Source organism: Leptodactylus fuscus, chromosome 9, assembly GCF_031893055.1.
Source record: "Leptodactylus fuscus isolate aLepFus1 chromosome 9, aLepFus1.hap2, whole genome shotgun sequence".
Classification (NCBI taxonomy): Eukaryota; Metazoa; Chordata; class Amphibia; order Anura; family Leptodactylidae; genus Leptodactylus; species Leptodactylus fuscus.
The window spans coordinates 40148203-40170266 of NC_134273.1; the positions used below are offsets into that span (position 1 = coordinate 40148203).

The 22064-nt window shown below is 45.6% G+C and overlaps 1 protein-coding gene across 2 annotated transcripts in view; it reads left to right on the top strand.

Moving 5' to 3' along the window:
* Nucleotides 1-22064, top strand: part of CACNA1I (calcium voltage-gated channel subunit alpha1 I) — a 269848-nt gene that overhangs the window by 110287 nt on the left and 137497 nt on the right. For both annotated transcript variants that reach the window (XM_075286787.1, XM_075286788.1), the window contains exon 8: nt 8759-9144. In XM_075286787.1, the coding sequence (XP_075142888.1) occupies nt 8759-9144 (386 nt within the window). The remainder of the gene's footprint in view (nt 1-8758; nt 9145-22064) is intronic.

A 22064-nucleotide genomic window follows, 5' to 3' on the forward strand; every position in this document is an offset into this window, starting at 1 on the left:
TTCACTTTACTGATACATGCAAATATTACCTAGTAGTATCTTTTTTCACAAATTTCTGAAATGCTATTTTTTTTAGGATTAGATTGACATCTAGTCTATTCCTTGGACTATTTTTGTCCTCCGGGCCCTCAGCTGTTTGGCTCCTTCTTTGAGCTAGGGCCCTCTTTTCAAACAACAACAGGCCTCAGGCAACAGCAAGATGCTGCAAGATAATTGGTGCCCCCATAGAGAGGTGGAAACTAGTCAGGAAACATACTAGTTAGCCAACCCTGTGCCTAGATGTCATCTCAGCCACATGATTTGTCCATATAATAATAAACTTGGTGGTTTGTTAAATAAGCTACTCTGTATTGCATGGACCTATCTGTATATGTGTGTACAATGCCATCAGTGGTGTAACGATCCCTGAGGGTTATTGTGTCCGCATATTGCATATAATGATCACCTGGGCTTCTGACAATTCCTAGCTGTTGGGATTAGGACTGGATCCTATGCAGTGCTGTGCAGAGGCTGCCAGTCCTCTCCTTGCTGTGCTCCTCCGCAGTGATGTACGGGAGTTGCCAGTCTCCGCCTGAGCGGTGACGGTGAACTTCTGGTTTCGGACTAGCGGCAGGATGGGGCCTATTTAGGGAGGGCTCTGACTCTGGACCGCCGTGGGCTATTCAGTTGTACTTGTGTCCTGGTAGTAAGTGCTTCTCCTGTATCTGATTTCCCGTGTTTCTGACCCCTTGTCTTGACCTCTGACCTTGCCTTTGCCTCCTGATTTTGTACTGTGCTTGCTCCTGTTTATGACCCCAGCTTGCCCCTAGACCTCTGCTTCCTGAATGCTGTTTTGTACTGCTCTACCACTCTTGTTACCGACTCAGGATTTTCCACTATACTGTGTTGCCCTCTTGTTTACGACCCTGACCGTGCGACTACACTTTACTCTCTGCGGGCACCTGCAAAACACTTGTCTCAGCCTTGTGGATCCTTGGATTTGCACCGCAACCCGAAACATCTACTAGTAAGAGATCTCAGTGTCTGGTATACTTTGCTTTGTGGTGCGCTGTGTTTTTGGCGTTTCCCACTCCGTACCGGTCTGTCCAGCAGTGCAGCCAAGTCCATCTGGAGCTCTGGTGAGCACTATTGCTGCATTGGAGTGGGTGCAGTCCAGGGGTGTTGGATACACAGCACAGTGTTAACCATTTAAATCAGTGTATCTAGTACTGGTTCTCACTTTGGCTATGAACTGCATCTGCTATCCTAACAGAATAGGTAGCCATAAACAGAACTTTTACTTTACTCTGTGGTACTCTTGGAACCTGTTATAGAACCCATGCAAGCAATTGTGGATGAGATGCAGAGTTTGACGCAGTTGGTCCAAGATTTGGCAGAGAGAGTTCCGAAGAAGGAAAAGTCCCAGTCTCAAGCTACTTCACAGGAGTTGATCCATATGGAGCCTAAGATTAATTTGCCTGGCAGGTTTTCGGGGCACTGAAAATCTTTTACTAGTTTTCCGGAGGCCTTTAAACTGTACTTCCAACTTAGGTCACACTCCTCTGGCAACCAGAAGTCGCCATGGTAATTTTTCTGCTGTAGAAGGACCCCCAAGACCAGGATTTTTCCTTGGAACCCTGTGCTCTTAAGTTAACTTCTGTGGACAACTTTTTCAAAGCTCTAGGTTTTCTGTACGATAAACCTGACCAAAGAGCACTTGCGGAGACCAAGTTCTCTTCTATCCGACAAGGTACCCGACCAGCTGAGGACTACTGCATAGAATTTAGGAGATGGTCAGTCCAATTACAATGGAATTCTGCTGCTCTCTGTTTCCAGTTCTGCAAGGGTTTGTCTGACTCCATCAAGGACAGCCAACTTCCCGACTCTTACCACCCTTGAGGCAAGCATGAATCTGGCCATTAAATTGGATACTCGTCTTTAAGAATGCAGGACAGAGCAGGTTTCTATAGAGCCATCTTTTCCTGAACAGCTCAACCTCTGGAGGCCGCCATCGAGCCGATGCAACTTGGAGCTGCCATGATTGTGGATGACCGCAAGAAGTTTAGAAGGCAGAAGAGCTTGTGCTTTCACTGCGTTGAGGCGGGTCATTTGTTGAATAGATGTCCCAAGAGGTCTAGGTTAGATAGTCCACAGCACCCAAGTGTCCCTCAGAAGGATTGTCTGGGGAAACAGGTACTCCCTACTATTTTATATCATAAGTTTCTATTACCTGTTGAAGATTCTATCTGTGGCTCAGGTGTCTGGGGGAATTCTTTTGTCGATTGTGGTTCCATGGCTAATTTTATTGATCTGAAGGTGGTTCAACATTTGAGTGTCTCCCTGATTCCACTAGAAAAACCTTTAATTACTGCCATTGATTCCACTCCTCTTGCTCAAACCTCAGCTAGGTTTGTTACACCTTACCTGAATCTTAAGATAGGAACCCTTTATTCTGAATCACTTCCTTTTTTTGGCCTTGAGAACCTGCACTCTGAAATTGTCTTGGGTTTGCCTTAGTTAAGAACACATAACCCTGTTTTGGATTGGAGGTTGGGGAATGTTTGTCTCTTTGTCTCCACTGTTGCCTCTCCTCTGCCTGATTATATCTCTGATTTTATGGATGGAGCTCACCATGGACAGTATCGTTTTGTCACCTATCACCTGTACTGGGTCCAGAGGGCACCCCAGGACAGGTCTGGACCTTCTAACCAATATGAATACTTAGTAAAGCCCTTTGATTTGAGTAATGTTCCTGCAGTATTTCAGGCCTTTGTTAATGACATTTTCCGGAGTTTTGCAGGCCGTTTTGTTATTATTTATCTAGACAACATTCTGATTGTTTCTCATGATTGGAAGTCTCATGTTAAACATGTCAGGTCTGTTCTGCAATTCCTTAGGGAGAATAAATTGTTTGCTAAGTGGGAAAAATGTCTCTTTGAGGTCCAGCAATTATCTTTCCTGAGTTATATTCTCTCTTCCTCGGCCATTGCCATGGACCCAGCTAAGGTTCAGGCTGTGATTGATTGGGCTAGACCCACCTCTGTAAAGGCTTTTCAGAGATTCCTCAGATTTGCAAATTGTTATAGAAAATCAATTGCCAACTTTTCCACTGTACTGTAGTAAAGCTGCTGACTGACCTGACTCGCAAAGGATTGAATTTGGTAAATTGGACCCAGGAGGTGGTACATGCATTTGAATTCCTTAAGAAAGCTTTTACTAAAGGTCCAGATTTGGTCCAACTCTATCTAACTCTATTTTGGCCATTTATAGTAGAAGTAGAAAAAATGAATAAAAGGAATTACTTGGCACTCACCGAGAATAGCGTAAAAAGTTGAAACTTTATTGAAGAATGTCCATACAAAGTTTTAAAAGCGGGAGGAGGCACGCTCAGCAACCGGGCGACAGCTGTTTCGTATACAAAATATACTTTTTCAAGCTCGTTTTCAACGAGCTTGAAAAAGTATATTTTGTATACGAAACAGCTGTCGCCCGGTTGCTGAGCGTGCCTCCTCCCGCTTTTAAAACTTTGTATGGACATTCTTCAATAAAGTTTCAACTTTTTACGCTATTCTCGGTGAGTGCCAAGTAATTCCTTTTATTCATTTTTTCACATTTCTTTACTCTGGACTTAGAGCACCACCACATTTAGCGTTTTTTTGTCTCCCGTGCAGATATATAACTCTGTATGAGTAGTGCCACCTATACCTACGTGCATCTATAGTAGAAGTAGACACCTCTGAGGTAGGGGTAGGGGCTGTCTTGTCTCAGGGATCCACTTCACTCACCAGTCTTAGTCCCTGTGCCTTTCTCTCTAGAAAATTCTCCTCTTCCAAAGGAAACTATAATATTGTCAATAGAGAACTCTTAGCCATAAAATGGGCCTTTGAAAAGTGGCACCATCTCCTGGAAAGGGCTAGGCACAGAATTAACATAAAAACTTGATGTTCTTGAAGTCTGCAAAAAAATTTAATCCCAGATGGGCCAGGTGGGAATTGTTTTTTTTACTAGATTTGACTTTATTGTGAACTTTAGGCCATGGTTCCAAAATGTCAGATCTGATGTTTTAGAAGATTTTGCCTCTTGTAGTCTGATTGTTCTCAGCCCAATTTTATTCTCTCTGAAGGAATTGTAGTCTCTACTGTCTCTGTGAGTTTAGCCTCCAAGGTTAGGAAAACCAGCAGTTGCTCTTCTCCCCGACACACCTCAAGGGAAGTTGTTTGTGGCATCTCAGTTCAGATTTAGGGTTTTGCAGGAGCCCCAGGGTTCCTTTTTTTGTGGTCACACTGGAATCTTGGGTACTACAAAGTTAGTGTCCCTCGACTATTGGTGGCCTTCTAGGTCTCAAGATATTGTGGCCTACGTGTCGGCTTGTACAATGTGTCCTAGACCCAAGATCCTGAGAATTAGACCCTCCGTAGAGTTACTCCCATTGCCAGTGCCCGAGAGACCATGATCTCATGGATTTTATTATGGATTTGCCTGTTTCCGGGGGAAGTCTGTGTTGTGGGTGGTGGTAGACAGGTTCAGCAAAATGTGTCATTTTGTTCCTCTTGCCAAATTGCTCAATGCTAAGATCTTGTCAAGTTTGTTTCTGGACCATGTGGTCAGGCTCCATGGCATTCCAGACAACATTGTATCTGACAGGGGCATTCAGTTTGACTCTAAGTTTTGGAGAACCTTTTGCTGCCTGCTGGGCATTCAGCTTTCTTTTTCCTTGGCATACCACCCTGAAGTCAAAAGACAAATTGAATGCTTCAACCAGACTCTGGAACAATATTTCTCTATGTCTCTACTAACCAGTCAGATTGGGTTAATCTGTCTATGGTGGAATTTGCCATCAATAACTACCATCACGCTGCCTTAAACTCTTCTCCTTTTTCTGAAATTATGCTTTCCATCCTCACTTTTCTTCTCTTTCTCCTTCTATCGCCTGTCCAGATGAGGCTGGGAGATTACATACTGTCTGGTGTCAGGTCCAATGTAACTTGAGGAACACTCAAGTAGTTGTTAAGAACATAGCTGATAGGGCTCGTTCAGCTGGTCCTATGTTTTCTCTGTGAAAGAGGGTTTGGCTCTCTTCTAAGAATCTTAGATTAAAGGTTCCTTCACATAAATTGAGGCCTAAGTTTGTTGGTCCCTATGAGATCATTGAAATTATAAACCAAGTGTCTTTTCGCTTGGCTCTCCCTCCATGTGTGAAGAATCATAACGTCTTCCACAAGTCCTTCCACAAGTATCTTCCTCCTATCCTTCCTTATGACAATCCTCCTCTATCTGTCCTAGTTGAGGGGAATCAGGAATATGAGGTGGCTAGAATTTTGGATTCCCGAACGGTCAAAAGGAGGTTGCAATATTTAATACACTGGCCCTGGTTATGGCCCGGAGGACCGTTCCTGGGAGCCTGTCAGGTCAGTTCATGTGCAGTCCCTTGTGAAAAGCTTCCATAGGAAATTCCTTTTCAATCTCTGTCTGGTTTTTGTTGGCCTGGTGGGCCCTCATAGAGGGGGGGAGTACTGTTGCGAGGGGAAGTGGAGTCTACACAGCACTGTGTGGAGGCTGCCAGCTCTCTCCTCGCTGGTACTTCTGAGTCCCCACTTCTGGATCTTGGGAGGCAGGCCAGAATCTCTGCAGTAATGTGCTGGGGTTGTCGGTCTCCTCCAGATCAGGACTTCCAGTTTCGACCTAATAGTAGGCCGTAGCCTATTTAAGGAGGGCTCTGACTCTGTACTGCTGCTGGCTGTTCAGTTGTACTTGTGTCCTGGTAGTAAGCACTTCTCTTGTATCTGTTTGCCCGTGTTTCTGACCCCTTACCTTAATGTCTGACCTTGCCTTTGCCTCCTGATTTTGTATTGTGCCTGCTCAAGTTTATGACCCCGGCTTGCCTCTAGACCTCTGATTCCAGAACACTGTTTTGTACTGTTCTACTGCTCCTGTTACCGACTCGGTCTGCCTGATTTTACCTTTGGATTTCCCACTATACTGCGTTGCCCTCTTGTTGACGACTGCACTTTACTCTCTGCTGCCACCTGCTGATCACCCACATAAGCCTTCTGGATCCTTGTACCTACACCATTACCCGAAACATCTGTTGGTAAGAGATCTCAGTGTCTGGTTTACTGTGATTTCTGGTGCACCATGTGTTTGGCCTTTACTTGACCCATACCACTCCATCCAGCAGTGCAGCCAAGTCCATCCCCACCATTTTGGGCTCTGATGAACACCATAGTGGGCTTGGAGTGGGTGTGGCCCGGTGGGTGTTAGATATACGGTGCCATGTTAACCATTTAAATCAGTGTATCTAGTACTGGTTCTCACTTTAGTTCTGAACTGCATCTGCTATCCTAACACTAGAATTCTCTCTGTGGCTCTTCTGGCCTGTGACTGAGGTCATTTACCCCAGACATAACTTCTAAGGTCAAGCAGTAACATCTGGGGCACATGACTTCAGTCTTAGGCTGGAAGTGAAAGAAGAAGCTACTGAAGAGAAACGAAGATGGAGCGAAGATGCCCATGAGAGGTGAGGCAAGGTGAGTATAAGATTTTTTACATTTTTAATCACATCCACTGGGCCACTTCTTATTATATTCATGGGTCTGAGGAGAACCCAGAGTGTAATAATAGTACCAAAATGGAGTGCCGAACCTCACAAATATTTGGCGAATTTTGTGATGTTCACCTGAAGAGGCTCTAGAGGGGCTTTTAGGAACAGTTTATACTGTGCGAGGCCACTGTGGGGAGCATATTATACTTTGTGGGAGCCACTGTGGGGCATATTATACTGTTTAAAACACTGTAAAGTATATAATACTTTGTGGAGCCACTGTGGAGCATATTATACTGTGTGTGGAACACTGTGGAGCATATGATGCTGTGTGGAGCCACTGTGGATCATATTATACTAAGTGGGGTCACTGAAGCATATTATACTGTATGTGGGTCACTGTGGACCATATAATACTGTATGAGGCTCACTGGGGACCATATAATACAGTGTGAGGTCACTGCGAAGCATATTATACTATGTGTGGGCCACTATGAAACATAATATTGTCTGGAGGTCACTGTGGAGCATATTATACTATGTAGGGGCCACGGTGAAGTATGTAATGAGTGGGGGCCACTGTGGAGCATATTAAGCTGTGTGTGGGGCATTGTGGAGCATAATATACTGTGTGGGGCCATTGTTGAGCATATAATATTGTACAGGGCCTCTTCACTATTCACATCAAATGCCATCTGTTTTATAGTAGTCATGCACTATTATTACAGGTTGTAATAACATTGCATGGTGATTATAAAACAGATACCTTCAAATTGTTGATCAGCAGGGGCCCCAGATGTTGGATCTGTTACATCTCTTAGACTGTTAGGACCCTGTAGATCAACCGTTTCCCACAGCACACAGCTCTCAGTATTGTTTACAAGTCAGGCACTGACCCACTCATTCACCATAATCTTAATAACTACAGTTGTGTTTGATACTAAAGCTGTATCACTTTCAAATATCTGCAGCACATGTAACCATCACTATCAAAAACATGCTGTAGGAGGGGGTTAGGGGGCCCCAGACAAAAGTTTGCACTGGGGCCAACAAGAGTCACACCACTGAATGCCACCACTCATGGTTGGACGTTTGGGCTCACCCTGGCTCAGCCTTCATGGGAATTCACATACTCCTCTGTGAGCCAGTCCAAGCCTGCATGTGGACATATCCTGACAGAATAAATGCTATATAACAAAGTTACAACCAGAATAAGACTCCTGAACTCCAACAGAGGTTTATAAGACTCTTAAGTGATTAGAAATGCCCATAAATGTGACACTATAATTCACTACAAAGGATGGACTTTAATGTACATTCCCTTGTCTAGTTCACATTATCATCTATTAATTATAATCAGATCGAGAGGAGATAAAATATGATAAATGTAAAGAGGCTTCAAGCTCAGGTACAGCAAGGGCAGTTTGAGAAGGAAAGGCACAGTAAACTCTCCATGAAATCTGTTATGTGCCACAATCCTGTAAGTTACATTCAGTTCAATCACATATTATTATTGTATATTGTGCTATTACATCTCATTGTATTACTTTTACAAAGTAAATTTTTGCAGATCGGAACTTTTTAAACACATTGTCAAATCCTGGCAAAAACATTGCCAGAACGTATTTCTAGTCACTGAACAAAAGAGAGAGATACTGTATGTGTTATGCAATGCTTGTATGAATAACTTAGACTGAGATTTACTCAATATGCTGATATGTCATAGATACATGTAAAGAGCATAAATACAGCTGCTTATTGATTTCTGTTGCTGAAAATATTATATAACATTTGAAGCCAAGGATCATTCAAAGCAATGGGAACAGGCTTAGAATGTTGGCTTGTATTTCCAGTAACAGCAAACTACAGGTTGCTCCAAATGGGTTCTCTATAGCTCACATTAATTCAGATAAACAGTGTAAAGGGGTTGTCTGTGATAAAGTGATACTTTAATACAAATCTAACCACAGCCTCCTCGCCCTCCCCCCACCACTTAATATCTTACTCACTTCATAAAAGACAGGCCGAGGATCTGCGTCTATGCCTTCACCAGTTGTACATAGCTACCATCATAAAACACAATTCTGATCAGCTCTTTAACTATTCACTGGACAGTGGCATATTGTGGCTAGTGAAGGCTTGCTTTCCATTGCCAGCTTGCTGAACAAGGAAGTGAGCCCCACTAGTAAGGTTTTTAATAACAATATAACAGTAACCGACTGTCTTCTCTCTTCCTAGGGGTATGTCAAAAGCACAGTCAATTGGATTATACTCCTCATGCAATCGTACAGCCCATTGCAATGACGTTAACATCCGACCTTTCAAACTGCCCTCAATGTACCATAGGTAAATGGGATGATGGACGGAAACTCTCAGCACCAGAAAGTAACAAGTCCAGCCAAGAAGAGACACAGGGACAGGCCAGTGAGAAAGAAAGTGGTGGCAGCATGACTGAACTGGACAAAGAGGCAGAGGAAGATGGCGATGAAGGCTTTTGTGAAAGACTCTGTGTGGAAATTCGCGTGAAGCTTCGAGGCATAGTGGACAGTAAATATTTTAACCGTGGAATCATGATAGCTATTCTGGTGAACACCATCAGCATGGGCATTGAGCACCACGAACAGGTGAGTCTTGTCATTTGGCCACATTTTGGTAATGTGTTATATAGGGTTGTGGATTTCTATGGTGGGAGCTCAAAGGAAGCGATGACGACTTGTAGAAAACGCTGGCCTGACAAGTCACTGATGGGGCTATATTAAGGATCTTTAATAAAACACAATGCAGTTAAGTGCTGTGTGACTCCTGATGGACCTCATAGGGAGATCTTTGAGTTTGTGATTTAATCTATCTTGTCTATACCGCAGTGTTCGCTGCCTCTTTAGATTATTGTTAGCTGCAGTTCTGTAGGTTTTGCTGAACTATTACTAATTCCCTTCATAGTGGGAGTTGTAATACAGCGAGCTGCGGGAAGCCTTTACAATGTTTTGGAGAATCAAGACAGATATAAAATCTCTTTTACTGAAAAGATTTTGTTTCTTCCAAGTGAATATGTGAAGTAAAACAAAGCTATGTGCAACCATTAGAGTTCTATTCTATTGTATGTAGCCATTTATCTGGTAGCAAGACTAAGACCATCATTGTAGTTATAATGGCATTGGTGTGGTTTCTTTGTTTTATTACCTTCTCGTCAGTATATGGAGGGTTAAGCTATTCTAAGATGTAAAAATGTGTCTCCTGGGTTTATGATTGAACATTGTGTAATTTAAGACTCGGTTCACACATTGCTTTATTAAAATAAGAGCTGCATGTTTCTTAATTGCAGTAATCAGTAATACATACCACAATGCATTTCAGTTGTAAGCTAATGGTCATTCAGTTGAAAGCCTGTGGTTACCGGCGAAGCCAAATGTGCTACTTGGCTGCAATGCATGGTATAATGTGGCACTTACTGAGATTACTGAAATTTCATTTTATGCAGTTACTCATTGAAAAAAGCATCATGTGAACCCAGCCTAGAGAGCCTGTTCTTGTTCATTATGCCTTTAATTATGCAGGGAAATTCTCATTCATTGGTGTCCGAGGAATAAAAGGGAATGTTTCCCTAAGCATGTATTGAGAGCATGTGACTCACATAGTAATGTGCATGGAAAAGGATACCTATATAGTGTCTTGTAACAGCTAGAAAGTTACCAAAGAGCGACCTGTCAATATCTGTGGCATAAAACTGCGTCACACTGTGTAATCTTAACATCTGTAAAGTCTGGTAGTAGGAGAATCCTATTACTCATCACTCTTGCCAGGACTGTGTATGGCTCGGTGAAGGAAGAAACAAATTATTGACTTAAAGCTAGAGCTGCATTCCCTATTCTGCATGTAACACTAATGCTTTGTTTTGTCAGAATACTGTATTCCTCCTCAGCCGACCTAGCTGTCTGGTTACCTCTGAGCATCCTTCTTCCTCCTATTTCTTTAAGGATTAGTCTGCTCACCTGCAAGCTTCCTTTTGCCAGACACTGTCTGTGTGTATAAAGACCTGCTTCTCTAGCCAGGTCCTGCACGGGCAATGCTTCAGTTTCTGTACCATGACCTGCTGTTTGGACACATGCTGTTATTCTTTCTGTGTGTATGAGCAATGTTCCAGTTTCAGACTAAATTCTTGGAGGTCATGGTTTCATGTTTAGACTCACATCCTTCTCTGTTTGGCCAGATCTATGTTGTTTTTCTGTCTGGTTTCTGCTGTGTAGTCCTGTTTGGTAATTTGTCACCTTGCTGTGTTTGGATGCATGCCTTTCTGTCTGTATGTCTGAGCTATGGTTTCCTTCTTCTTGTATACCTGAACCCTGAATATTAGTGTGAAATCCTGCACTAGGACCTGTATTCCACTCCCAGAGCTGTGTGTCTTGTCATGACTGTATCTAGAGGCTCTTGGGGGTCTTCAATGCAAACTCTTTAATGGGTCCCATACCTGTCTTCTAAAATTTAGAATAGTTGTATATTTTATGAGACACAGAGACCTTTTGGCCCCCTCAAGGTTCAAAGCCCAGTAGTGACTACTGCCTTTGCACCCCCTATAGCTATGCCCTTCTCTAGAACAATGTATCCCTTACCCAGGAGTATATCTTTGTGTGCCCGGTTGCATTGTTCCTGCTATAGTCTTGACTCATGTACTTCTGTGACCCTTTCCTGGACTCTGAACCTTCTGCCACACTGACCTCTGTCCTTGCCTTCAGCCTTCTGTCTTGATTCCTGTGCAAGACTTGGCCTCTGCTATATGAATGGCCTGGCCTGGCCTGATTCTGATTTAGTATATCTGTTACTAGTACTGAACACCTGTGCGAGACTAAGGCCCCACGTTGCAGAAACACAGATTTCTTTGTTGCAGATTTTGCAGCATTTTTATGAGCCCAACATTGGGACTTCTCCAAGAGGTAGCAACTAGAGATGAGCGAACAGTGTTCTATCGAACTCATGTTCGATCGGATATTAGGCTGTTCGGCATGTTCGAATCGAATCGAACACCGCGTGGTAAAGTGCGCCATTACTCGATTCCCCTCCCACCTTCCCTGGCGCCTTTTTTGCTCCAATAACAGCGCAGGGTAGGTGGGACAGGAACTACGACACCGGTGACGTTGAGAAAAGTAGGCAAAACCCATTGGCTGCCGAAAACATGTGACCTCTAATTTAAAAGAACAGCGCCGCCCAGGTTCGCGTCATTCTGAGCTTGCAATTCACCGAGGACGGAGGTTTCCGTCCAGCTAGCTAGGGCTTAGATTCTGGGTAGGCAGGGACAGGATAGGAAGGAGAAGACAACCAACAGCTCTTATAAGAGCTAAATTCCAGGGAGAAGCTTGTCAGTGTAACGTGGCACTGACGGGCTCAATCGCCGCAACCCAGCTTTCCCAGGATCCTGAATGGAATACACTGTCAGTGTATTCCCGTATACCCGATATATACCCCCGATACCCGTTCCAACGGTGTGCCCCCCCACCTTCACCCCAGAAATACCCTGCAAGTCCCCTAGCAATAGAATTGGGGCTATATACACCCAATATTTTTGCTACTGCCATATAGTGCCATTGTCTGACTGGGAATTCAAAGAATATATTGGGGTTACGTGCACCCACAATTTTTACTACTGGTATACAGTGCCAGTTTCTGACTGGGAATTCAAAGAATATATTGGGGTTATAAATACCCTCATTTCTTGCTACTGCCATATAGTGCCAGTTTCTGACTGGTAATTCAAAGAATATATTGGGGTTACGTGCACCCACAATTTTTACTACTGGTATACAGTGCCATTGTTTGACTGGGAATTCAAAGAATATATTGGGGTTATAAATACCCTCATTTCTTGCTACTGGTATATAGTGCCATTGTCTGACTGGGAATTCAAAGAATATATTGGGGTTACGTGCACCCACAATTTTTACTACTGGTATACAGTGCCAGTTTCTGACTGGGAATTCAAAGAATATATTGGGGTTACAAATACCCTCATTTCTTGCTACTGCCATATAGTGCCAGTTTCTGACTGGTAATTCAAAGAATATATTGGGGTTACGTGCACCCACAATTTTTACTACTGGTATACAGTGCCATTGTCTGACTGGGAATTCAAAGAATATATTGGGGTTATAAATACCCTCATTTCTTGCTACTGCCATATAGTGCCAGTTTCTGACTGGGAATTCAAAGAATATATTGGGGTTACGTGCACCCACAATTTTTACTACTGGTATACAGTGCCATTGTCTGACTGGGAATTCAAATAATATATCGGGGTTATAAATACCCTCATTTCTTGCTACTGCCATATAGTGCCAGTTTCTGACTGGGAATTCAAAGAATATATTGGCGTTATAAATACCCTCATTTCTTGCTACTGGTATATAGTGCCATTGTCTGACTGGGAATTCAAAGAATATATTGGGGTTACGTGCACCCACAATTTTTACTACTGGTATACAGTGCCAGTTTCTGACTGGGAATTCAAAGAATATATTGGGGTTCAAATACCCTCATTTCTTGCTACTGCCATATAGTGCCAGTTTCTGACTGGTAATTCAAAGAATATATTGGGGTTACGTGCACCCACAATTTTTACTACTGGTATACAGTGCCATTGTCTGACTGGGAATTCAAAGAATATATTGGGGTTATAAATACCCTCATTTCTTGCTACTGCCATATAGTGCCAGTTTCTGACTGGGAATTCAAAGAATATATTGGGGTTATAAATACCCTCATTTCTTGCTACTGGTATATAGTGCCATTGTCTGACTGGGAATTCAAAGAATATATTGGGGTTACGTGCACCCACAATTTTTACTACTGGTATACAGTGCCAGTTTCTGACTGGGAATTCAAAGAATATATTGGGGTTACAAATACCCTCATTTCTTGCTACTGCCATATAGTGCCAGTTTCTGACTGGTAATTCAAAGAATATATTGGGGTTACGTGCACCCACAATTTTTACTACTGGTATACAGTGCCATTGTCTGACTGGGAATTCAAAGAATATATTGGGGTTATAAATACCCTCATTTCTTGCTACTGCCATATAGTGCCAGTTTCTGACTGGGAATTCAAAGAATATATTGGGGTTACGTGCACCCACAATTTTTACTACTGGTATACAGTGCCATTGTCTGACTGGGAATTCAAAGAATATATTGGGGTTATAAATACCCTCATTTCTTGCTACTGGTATATAGTGCCATTGTCTGACTGGGAATTCAAAGAATATATTGGGGTTACGTGCACCCACAATTTTTACTACTGGTATACAGTGCCATTGTCTGACTGGGAATTCAAAGAATATATTGGGGTTATAAATACCCTCATTTCTTGCTACTGGTATATAGTGCCATTGTCTGACTGGGAATTCAAAGAATATATTGGGGTTACGTGCACCCACAATTTTTACTACTGGTATACAGTGCCAGTTTCTGACTGGGAATTCAAAGAATATATTGGGGTTACAAATACCCTCATTTCTTGCTACTGCCATATAGTGCCAGTTTCTGACTGGTAATTCAAAGAATATATTGGGGTTACGTGCACCCACAATTTTTACTACTGGTATACAGTGCCAGTTTCTGACTGGGAATTCAAAGAATATATTGGGGTTACAAATACCCTCATTTCTTGCTACTGCCATATAGTGCCAGTTTCTGACTGGTAATTCAAAGAATATATTGGGGTTACGTGCACCCACAATTTTTGCTACTGGTATATAGTGCCAATTTCTAACTGGGAATTCAAAATGCGCAAGGCTCCCGGAAAGGGACGTGGACGAGGCCGTGGGCGAGGTCGGGGGAATGGTTCTGGGGAGCAAGGTAGCAGTGAAGCCACAGGGCGTCCCGTGCCTACTCCTGTGGGGCAGCAAGCATTGCGCCACTCCACAGTGCCAGGGTTGCTTGCCACATTAACTAAACTGCAGGGTACAAACCTTAGTAGGCCCGAGAACCAGGAACAGGTCTTGCAATGGCTGTCAGAGAACGCTTACAGCACATTGTCCAGCAGCCAGTCAGACTCTGCCTCCTCTCCTCCTATTACCCAACAGTCTTGTCCTCCTTCCTCCCAAAATTCCCAAGCTTCACAGAACAATAACCCCAACTGTCCCTGCTGTTCTCCGCTCCTTTCATTGTCCCTCAACCTGCCTCTCCACGTCACGATTCCACGAACCTAACAGAGGAGCATCTGTGTCCAGATGCTCAAACACTAGAGTCTCCTCCATCTCCGTTCGATTTGGTGGTGGATGACCAGCAACCCACCCTCATCGACGATGATGTGACGCAGTTGCCGTCAGGGCATCCAGTTGACCGGCGCATTGTGCGGGAGGAGGAGATGAGACAGGAGTTGGAAGAGGAAGTGGTGGATGATGAGGACACTGACCCGACCTGGACAGGGGGGATGTCAAGCGGGGAAAGTAGTGTGGATGTTGAGGCAAGTGCAGCACCAAAAAGGGTAGCTAGAGGCAGAGGCAGAGGTCAGCAGCTTAGGCAAAGCCAGGCCACACCCGGAATCTCCCAAGATGTTCCAGTTCGTACCCAGCCCCGAAAAACTCCCACCTCGAGGGCACGTTTCTCGAAGGTGTGGAGTTTTTTCAAGGAATGCGCCGAGGACAGATATAGTGTTGTCTGCACAATTTGCCTCTCAAAATTGATTAGGGGCTCTGAGAAGAGCAACCTGTCCACCAGTTCAATGCGCCGTCATTTGGAATCCAAGCACTGGAATCAGTGGCAGGCAGCAACGGCAGGACAAAGGCCGCCTGCCGTTCACGCCACTGCCACTGCCTCTGCCACTGCCTCTGCCTCTGCCACTGCCACTGCTGACTGTGCTGGCGATGCACTCCAGAGGACGAGCCAGGACACCACTTCATCTGCCTCCGCCACTTTGTTGACTTCTCCCTCATCCTCCCCTGTTCCTGTCTTATCTCCTTCTCCTGCACCATCAAAGGCACCATCAGGCGCTTCTTTACAACAACCCACCATCTCTCAGACATTGGAGCGGCGGCAGAAATACACTGCTAACCACCCACACGCGCAAGCCTTGAACGCCAACATCGCTAAACTTCTGGCCCAGGAGATGTTGGCGTTCCGGCTTGTTGAAACTCCCGCCTTCCTGGACCTGATGGCAACTGCGGCACCTCGCTATGCCGTCCCTAGCCGTCACTACTTCTCCCGGTGTGCCGTCCCCGCCTTGCACCAGCACGTGTCACTCAACATCAGGCGGGCCCTTAGTTCCGCGCTTTGCACAAAGGTCCACTTGACCACCGACGCGTGGACAAGTGCATGCGGACAGGGACGCTACATTTCACTGACGGCACACTGGGTGAATGTAGTTGAGGCTGGGACTGCTTCCCAAACTGGCCCGGTGTACCTCGTCTCCCCGCCTAACATTCCTGGCAGGGACACGAGAAGAACACCCCCCTCCTCCTCCTCCTCTACCGCCTCCTCCTCCGCCACCGCCTCCTCCTCCGCCACCGCCTCCTCCTCCACTGTTAGATTGACCCCAGCTACGAGTTGGAAACGTTGCAGCACTGGCGTTGGTAGACGTCAGCAGGCTGTGCTGAAGCTGATCAGCTTGGGGGACAGACAGCACACTGCCTCCGAGGTGAGGGATGCCCTCCTCGATGAGACGGCAATATGGTTTGAGCCGCTGCACCTGGGCCCAGGCATGGTCGTTTGTGATAACGGCCGGAACCTGATAGCAGCTCTGGAGCTTGCCGGACTCCAACATGTTCCATGCCTGGCCCACGTCTTCAACCTAGTGGTGCAACGTTTCCTAAAGAGCTACCCCAATGTTCCAGAGCTACTGGTGAAAGTGCGGCGCATGTGCGCCCACTTTCGCAAGTCGACAGTAGCCGCTGCTAGCTTAAAATCTCTCCAGCAACGCCTGCATGTGCCACAACACCGGCTTTTGTGCGACGTCCCCACACGCTGGAACTCAACGTTTCAGATGTTGAATAGAGTGGTTGAGCAGCAGAGACCTTTGATGGAATACCAGCTACAAAACCCTAGGGTGCCACAAAGTCAGCTGCCTCAGTTTCTCATCCATGAGTGGCCATGGATGAGAGACCTTTGTGACATCCTACGGGTGTTTGAGGAGTCCACAAGGAGGGTGAGCTCTGAGGATGCGATGGTGAGCCTTACAATCCCGCTCTTGTGTGTTCTGAGAGAATCCCTGATTGACATCAGGGATAACTCAGATCACACAGAGGAGTCAGGGATAGCATCCGATCCGTCACAGCTGGAGAGTAGGTCCACACATCTGTCCGCTTCATCGCGTTTAATGGAGGAGGAGGAGGAGGAGGAGGAGGAAGAAGAGTTGTCCGATGATGTGATGGTGATACAGGAGGCTTCCGGGCAACTTCGAATCGTCCCATTGTTGCAGCGCGGATGGGTAGACATGGAGGATGAGGAGGAAATGGAGATTGAACTTTCCGGTGGGGCCAGAGGAGTCATGCCAACTAACACTGTGGCAGACATGGCTGAGTTCATGTTGGGGTGCTTTACAACCGACAAGCGTATTGTCAAAATCATGGAGGACAACCAGTACTGGATCTTTGCTATCCTTGACCCCCGGTATAAAAACAACATCTCGTCTTTTATTCCGGTAGAGGGGAGGGTCAATCGCATCAATGCTTGCCACAGGCAATTGGTGCAGAATATGATGGAGATGTTTCCAGCATGTGACGTTGGCGGCAGGGAGGACAGTTCCTCCAGTAGGCGACCAAGTTCTCACCGGTCCACACAAACGAGGGGCACACTGTCTAAGGTCTGGGACACCTTGATGGCACCCCCTCGCCAAAGTGCCGCCACAGAGGGTCCTAGTGTCACCAGGCGTGAGAAGTATAGGCGCATGTTGCGGGAATACCTTTCCGACCACAGCCCTGTCCTCTCCGACCCCTCTGCGCCCTACACGTATTGGGTGTCGAAGTTGGACCTGTGGCTTGAACTTGCCCTATATGCCTTGGAGGTGCTGTCCTGTCCTGCCGCCAGCGTCCTATCTGAGAGGGTGTTCAGTGCAGCCGGTGGCATCATCACTGACAAGCGCACCCGTCTGTCAGCTGAGAGTGCCGACCGGCTCACTTTGATAAAAATGAACCACCACTGGATAGAGCCTTCATTTTTGTGCCCACCTGTGTAAAGCACCCCAACATGAAACTCCATGTCTGTACTCAACCTCTCCAATTCCTCCGCATCCTCATACTCATCCACCATAAGCGTTGCACAATTCTGCTAATACTAGGCTCCCTCCAACATGATTTCCCCCAACTCTGCTGGTTAGAGGCTCCCTCCACCCTGATTTCCACCAACTCTGCTGGTTAGAGGCTCCCTCCACCCTGCTTTCCCACAACTCTGCTGGTTAGAGGCTCCCTCCACCATGAATTTGCCCAAACTGGGCTGGTTAGAGGCTCCCTCCACCATGAATTGGTCCAAACTGGGGTTTTTAGAGGCTCCCTCCACCATGAATTTGCCAAAACTGGGCTGTTTAGAGGCTCCCTCCACCATGAATTGGTCCAAATTGGGGTTTTTAGAGGCTCCCTCCACCATGAATTTGCCCAAACTGGGCTGGTTAGAGGCTCCCTCCACCATGAATTGGTCCAAACTGGGCTGGTTAGAGGCTCCCTCCACCATGAATTGGTCCAAATTGGGGTTTTTAGAGGCTCCCTCCACCATGAATTTGCCCAAACTGGGCTGTTTAGAGGCTCCCTCCACCATGAATTGGTCCAAACTGGGTTTTTTAGAGGCTCCCTCCACCATGAATTGGTCCAAACTGGGGTTTTTAGAGGCTCCCTCCACCATGAATTGGTCCAAACTGGGGTTTTTAGAGGCTCCCTCCACCATGAATTGGTCCAAACTGGGGTTTTTAGAGGCTCCCTCCACCATGAATTTGCCCAAACTGGGCTGTTTAGAGGCTCCCTCCACCATGAATTGGTCCAAACTGGGTTTTTTAGAGGCTCCCTCCACCATGAATTGGTCCAAACTGGGGTTTTTAGAGGCTCCCTCCACCATGAATTTGCCCAAACTGGGCTGTTTAGAGGCTCCCTCCACCATGAATTGGTCCAAACTGGGTTTTTTAGAGGCTCCCTCCACCATGAATTGGTCCAAACTGGGGTTTTTAGAGGCTCCCTCCACCATGAATTGGTCCAAACTGGGGTTTTTAGAGGCTCCCTCCACCATGAATTTGCCCAAACTGGGCTGTTTAGAGGCTCCCTCCACCATGAATTGGTCCAAATTGGGGTTTTTAGAGGCTCCCTCCACCATGAATTGGTCCAAACTGGGGTTTTTAGAGGCTCCCTCCACCATGAATTTGCCCAAACTGGGCTGTTTAGAGGCTCCCTCCAGCATGAATTGGTCCAAACTGGGGTTTTTAGAGGCTCCCTCCACCATGAATTGGTCCAAGCTGGGGTTTTTAGAGGCTCCCTCCACCATGAATTGGTCCAAACTGGGGTTTTTAGAGGCTCCCTCCACCATGAATTGGTCCAAACTGGGCTGGTTAGAGGCTCCCTCCACCATGAATTTGCCCAAACTGGGCTGTTTAGAGGCTCCCTCCACCATGAATTGGTCCAAACGGGGGTTTTTAGAGGCTCCCTCCACCATGAATTTGCCCAAACTGGGCTGGTTAGAGGCTCCCTCCACCATGAATTTGCCCAAACTGGGCTGTTTAGAGGCTCCCTCCACCATGAATTGGTCCAAACTGGGCTGTTTAGAGGCTCCCTCCACCATGAATTGGTCCAAACTGGGTTTTTTAGAGGCTCCCTCCACCATGAATTGGTCCAAACTGGGGTTTTTAGAGGCTCCCTCCACCATGAATTGGTCCAAACTGGGGTTTTTAGAGGCTCCCTCCACCATGAATTTGCCCAAACTCTGCTGGTTAGAGGCTCAATCCACCCTGATTTTCAAAACAAATGTTGGTGCCAACCTCAACTTACTACAAGGGCCAAATTCACTGCTGGTGACAAGCTCTCCTCACTGCAAGTGCCAAATACACATGTTTCAAGGTGTTTTCCTACTGTCAGAGAGGTGGTATTGAGTGTGTAAAGTGTGTAGTTGTTAGGCTGTGATGTTGGGGTAATAGAGGGTCTTTGGTGTGTTAGATGCCCCCAGACATGCTTCCCCTGCTGTCCCAGTGTCATTCCAGAGGTGTTGGTATCATTTCCTGGGTTGTCATAGTGGACTTGGTGACCCTCCAGACACGGATTTGGGTTTCCCCCTTAACGAGTATATGTTCCCCATAGACTATAATGGGGTTCGAAACCCGTTCGAACACACGAACAGTGAGCGGCTGTTCGATTCGAATTTCAAACCTCGAACATTTTAGTGTTCGCTCATCTCTAGTAGCAACCTGATGGTTCCCTAGTAACAAATTCCTGATCCCAAAATGACAGTTAAAGGGAGAATACAAGGGGGCCACTTAGATAACATCCTTAATAGTACCCTAAAACAAATTGGTTTTCAAACACAGTGTGGCAGATTTATTATGTCTTGTACGACAGCTTTATATGACTTTGTTAAATCTGAGCTGCCAGCACCACTTTCCCGAATGATCAAGGAATGTAGAAATGGCATAAATGATCAAAGAATGTAGGAAAGGATGTATGCCAGCTACAAGGTGATGTCCATTTCCCCAGGTGCACAGCCTCATTTATGCAGAGACACACACCTTGTTATAAATAAGGTTGCACCCTCTACTAGTTCTGGGGCAGTGAAGACTGGATTGAGGAATGACAGTCTTCATAAATATGCTCCAGTGGGTTCACAATCCATTGTCCTTCAGGCTGTAGGTTAATGAACAAAAATCACCCACAAGCCCATCCTTGCTTAGTTTTTGCACATCGCTTTTTCTACTGATATGACTTCTGAAAAATTGCATCAAAACCAAATGCAATGTATAGCAAGAGAATGTATGTTATACAAGTTAATGTCAGAACATATATGATCATACATATAGAGGGCCTATCAATGATGTATCTAATCTATCTACCTATATATATGACTAGCAGGAGGACCCGCTTCGCACGGGTATATTTCATTGTTTGTGTGTGTAGTAGCCCCATAATAATTGTCCAATTTTGCACTGGTATATTTTCTATGTCGTTTGTGTGTGTCCATTAGCGTCATGTGTTCATGTGTATCTCATTTTGAATATCAGTGAAAAACCTGCGATCGGTTGTTATGGGGACCTGGAGTAAAGCTGTGTGTATGTGACCTTGTGTAAAAGTGTCATTCACAGTGCCCTACCCCTTTAAGGCTGACATAAAGTATTGAAGAAAAATGGCTGGGTTGCTATGGAAACCTGGAGTAAAACTCTAATATGTGGTACTCTGTTAAGAGCTATGTATCTAATCCCCCAGCATGTGGTACTGTGTGCTGACGCACGTATCTATTCCTCTGGCATGTGATACTGTGTGGAGTGGGGTGTATCTAATCCTCCAGCGTGTGGAACTGTGTGCAGATGTGCATATCTAATCCTCTGCCATTTGGTAATGTGTGCTGACTTGTGTATCTAATCCTTCAGCGTATGGAACTGTGTGCAAGCGTGCATATCAAATCCTCCCCTGTATGGTATTGTGTTAAGAGACACGTATCTAATCCATACGGCATGTGGTTCTGAGTGCAGACGCGTGTATCTAATCCTATAGCGTGTACAACTGTGTGCAGACGTGCGTATCTAATCCTCTGGCGTGTGGATATGTGTGCAGATGTGCCAATCTAATTCCACGGCATGTGGTACTGTGTGCAGACCTGCGTATTTAATCCTCTGGTGTGTGAAACTGTGTGCAGACGCATGTATCCAATCCCCCGGCATGTGGTAATGTGTGCAGACGCGTGTATCTAATGCTATGGCATGTGGTATTGTGTGCAGACACGTGTATCTAATCCTATGGCGTGTAGAACTGTGTGCAGACGCGCGTATCTAATCCTCCCCCGTGTGGTACTGTGTGTAGACACGCATATCTAATCTTCCCCCGTGTGGTACTGTGTGTATACAGGCATATCTAATCCTTCCCCATGTGGTACTGTGTGCTGAGACACGTATCTAATTCTTTGGCGTGTGGTACTGTGTGCAGAGGCATGTATTTAATCCTCCAAAGTGTGGTACTGTGTGCAGATGCACGTATGTAATCCTCCCCTGTGTGGTATTGTGTGAAGAGGCGTGTATCTAGTCCTACGGCGTGTGGAACTGTGTGTAAGCACACGTATCTAATCCTGCGGCATGTGGTACTGTGTGCAGACGCGTATATCTAATCCTATGGCGTGTACAACTGTGTGCAGATGCGCATGTATAATCCTCTGGCCTGTGGAGATGTGTGCAGACACGTGTATCTAATCCTATGGCATGTGGTACTGTGTGAAGACATGCGTATCTAATCTTCCGGCATGTTGAAATGTGTACAGTTATCCGTATCCAATCCTCTGGCATGTGGTACTTTGTGCAGACGCCTGTATACAATCCCCCAGTGTGTGGTACTGTGTGAAGACGCACATATCTAATCCTCCGCCGTGTGAAACTGTGTGGAGACGCG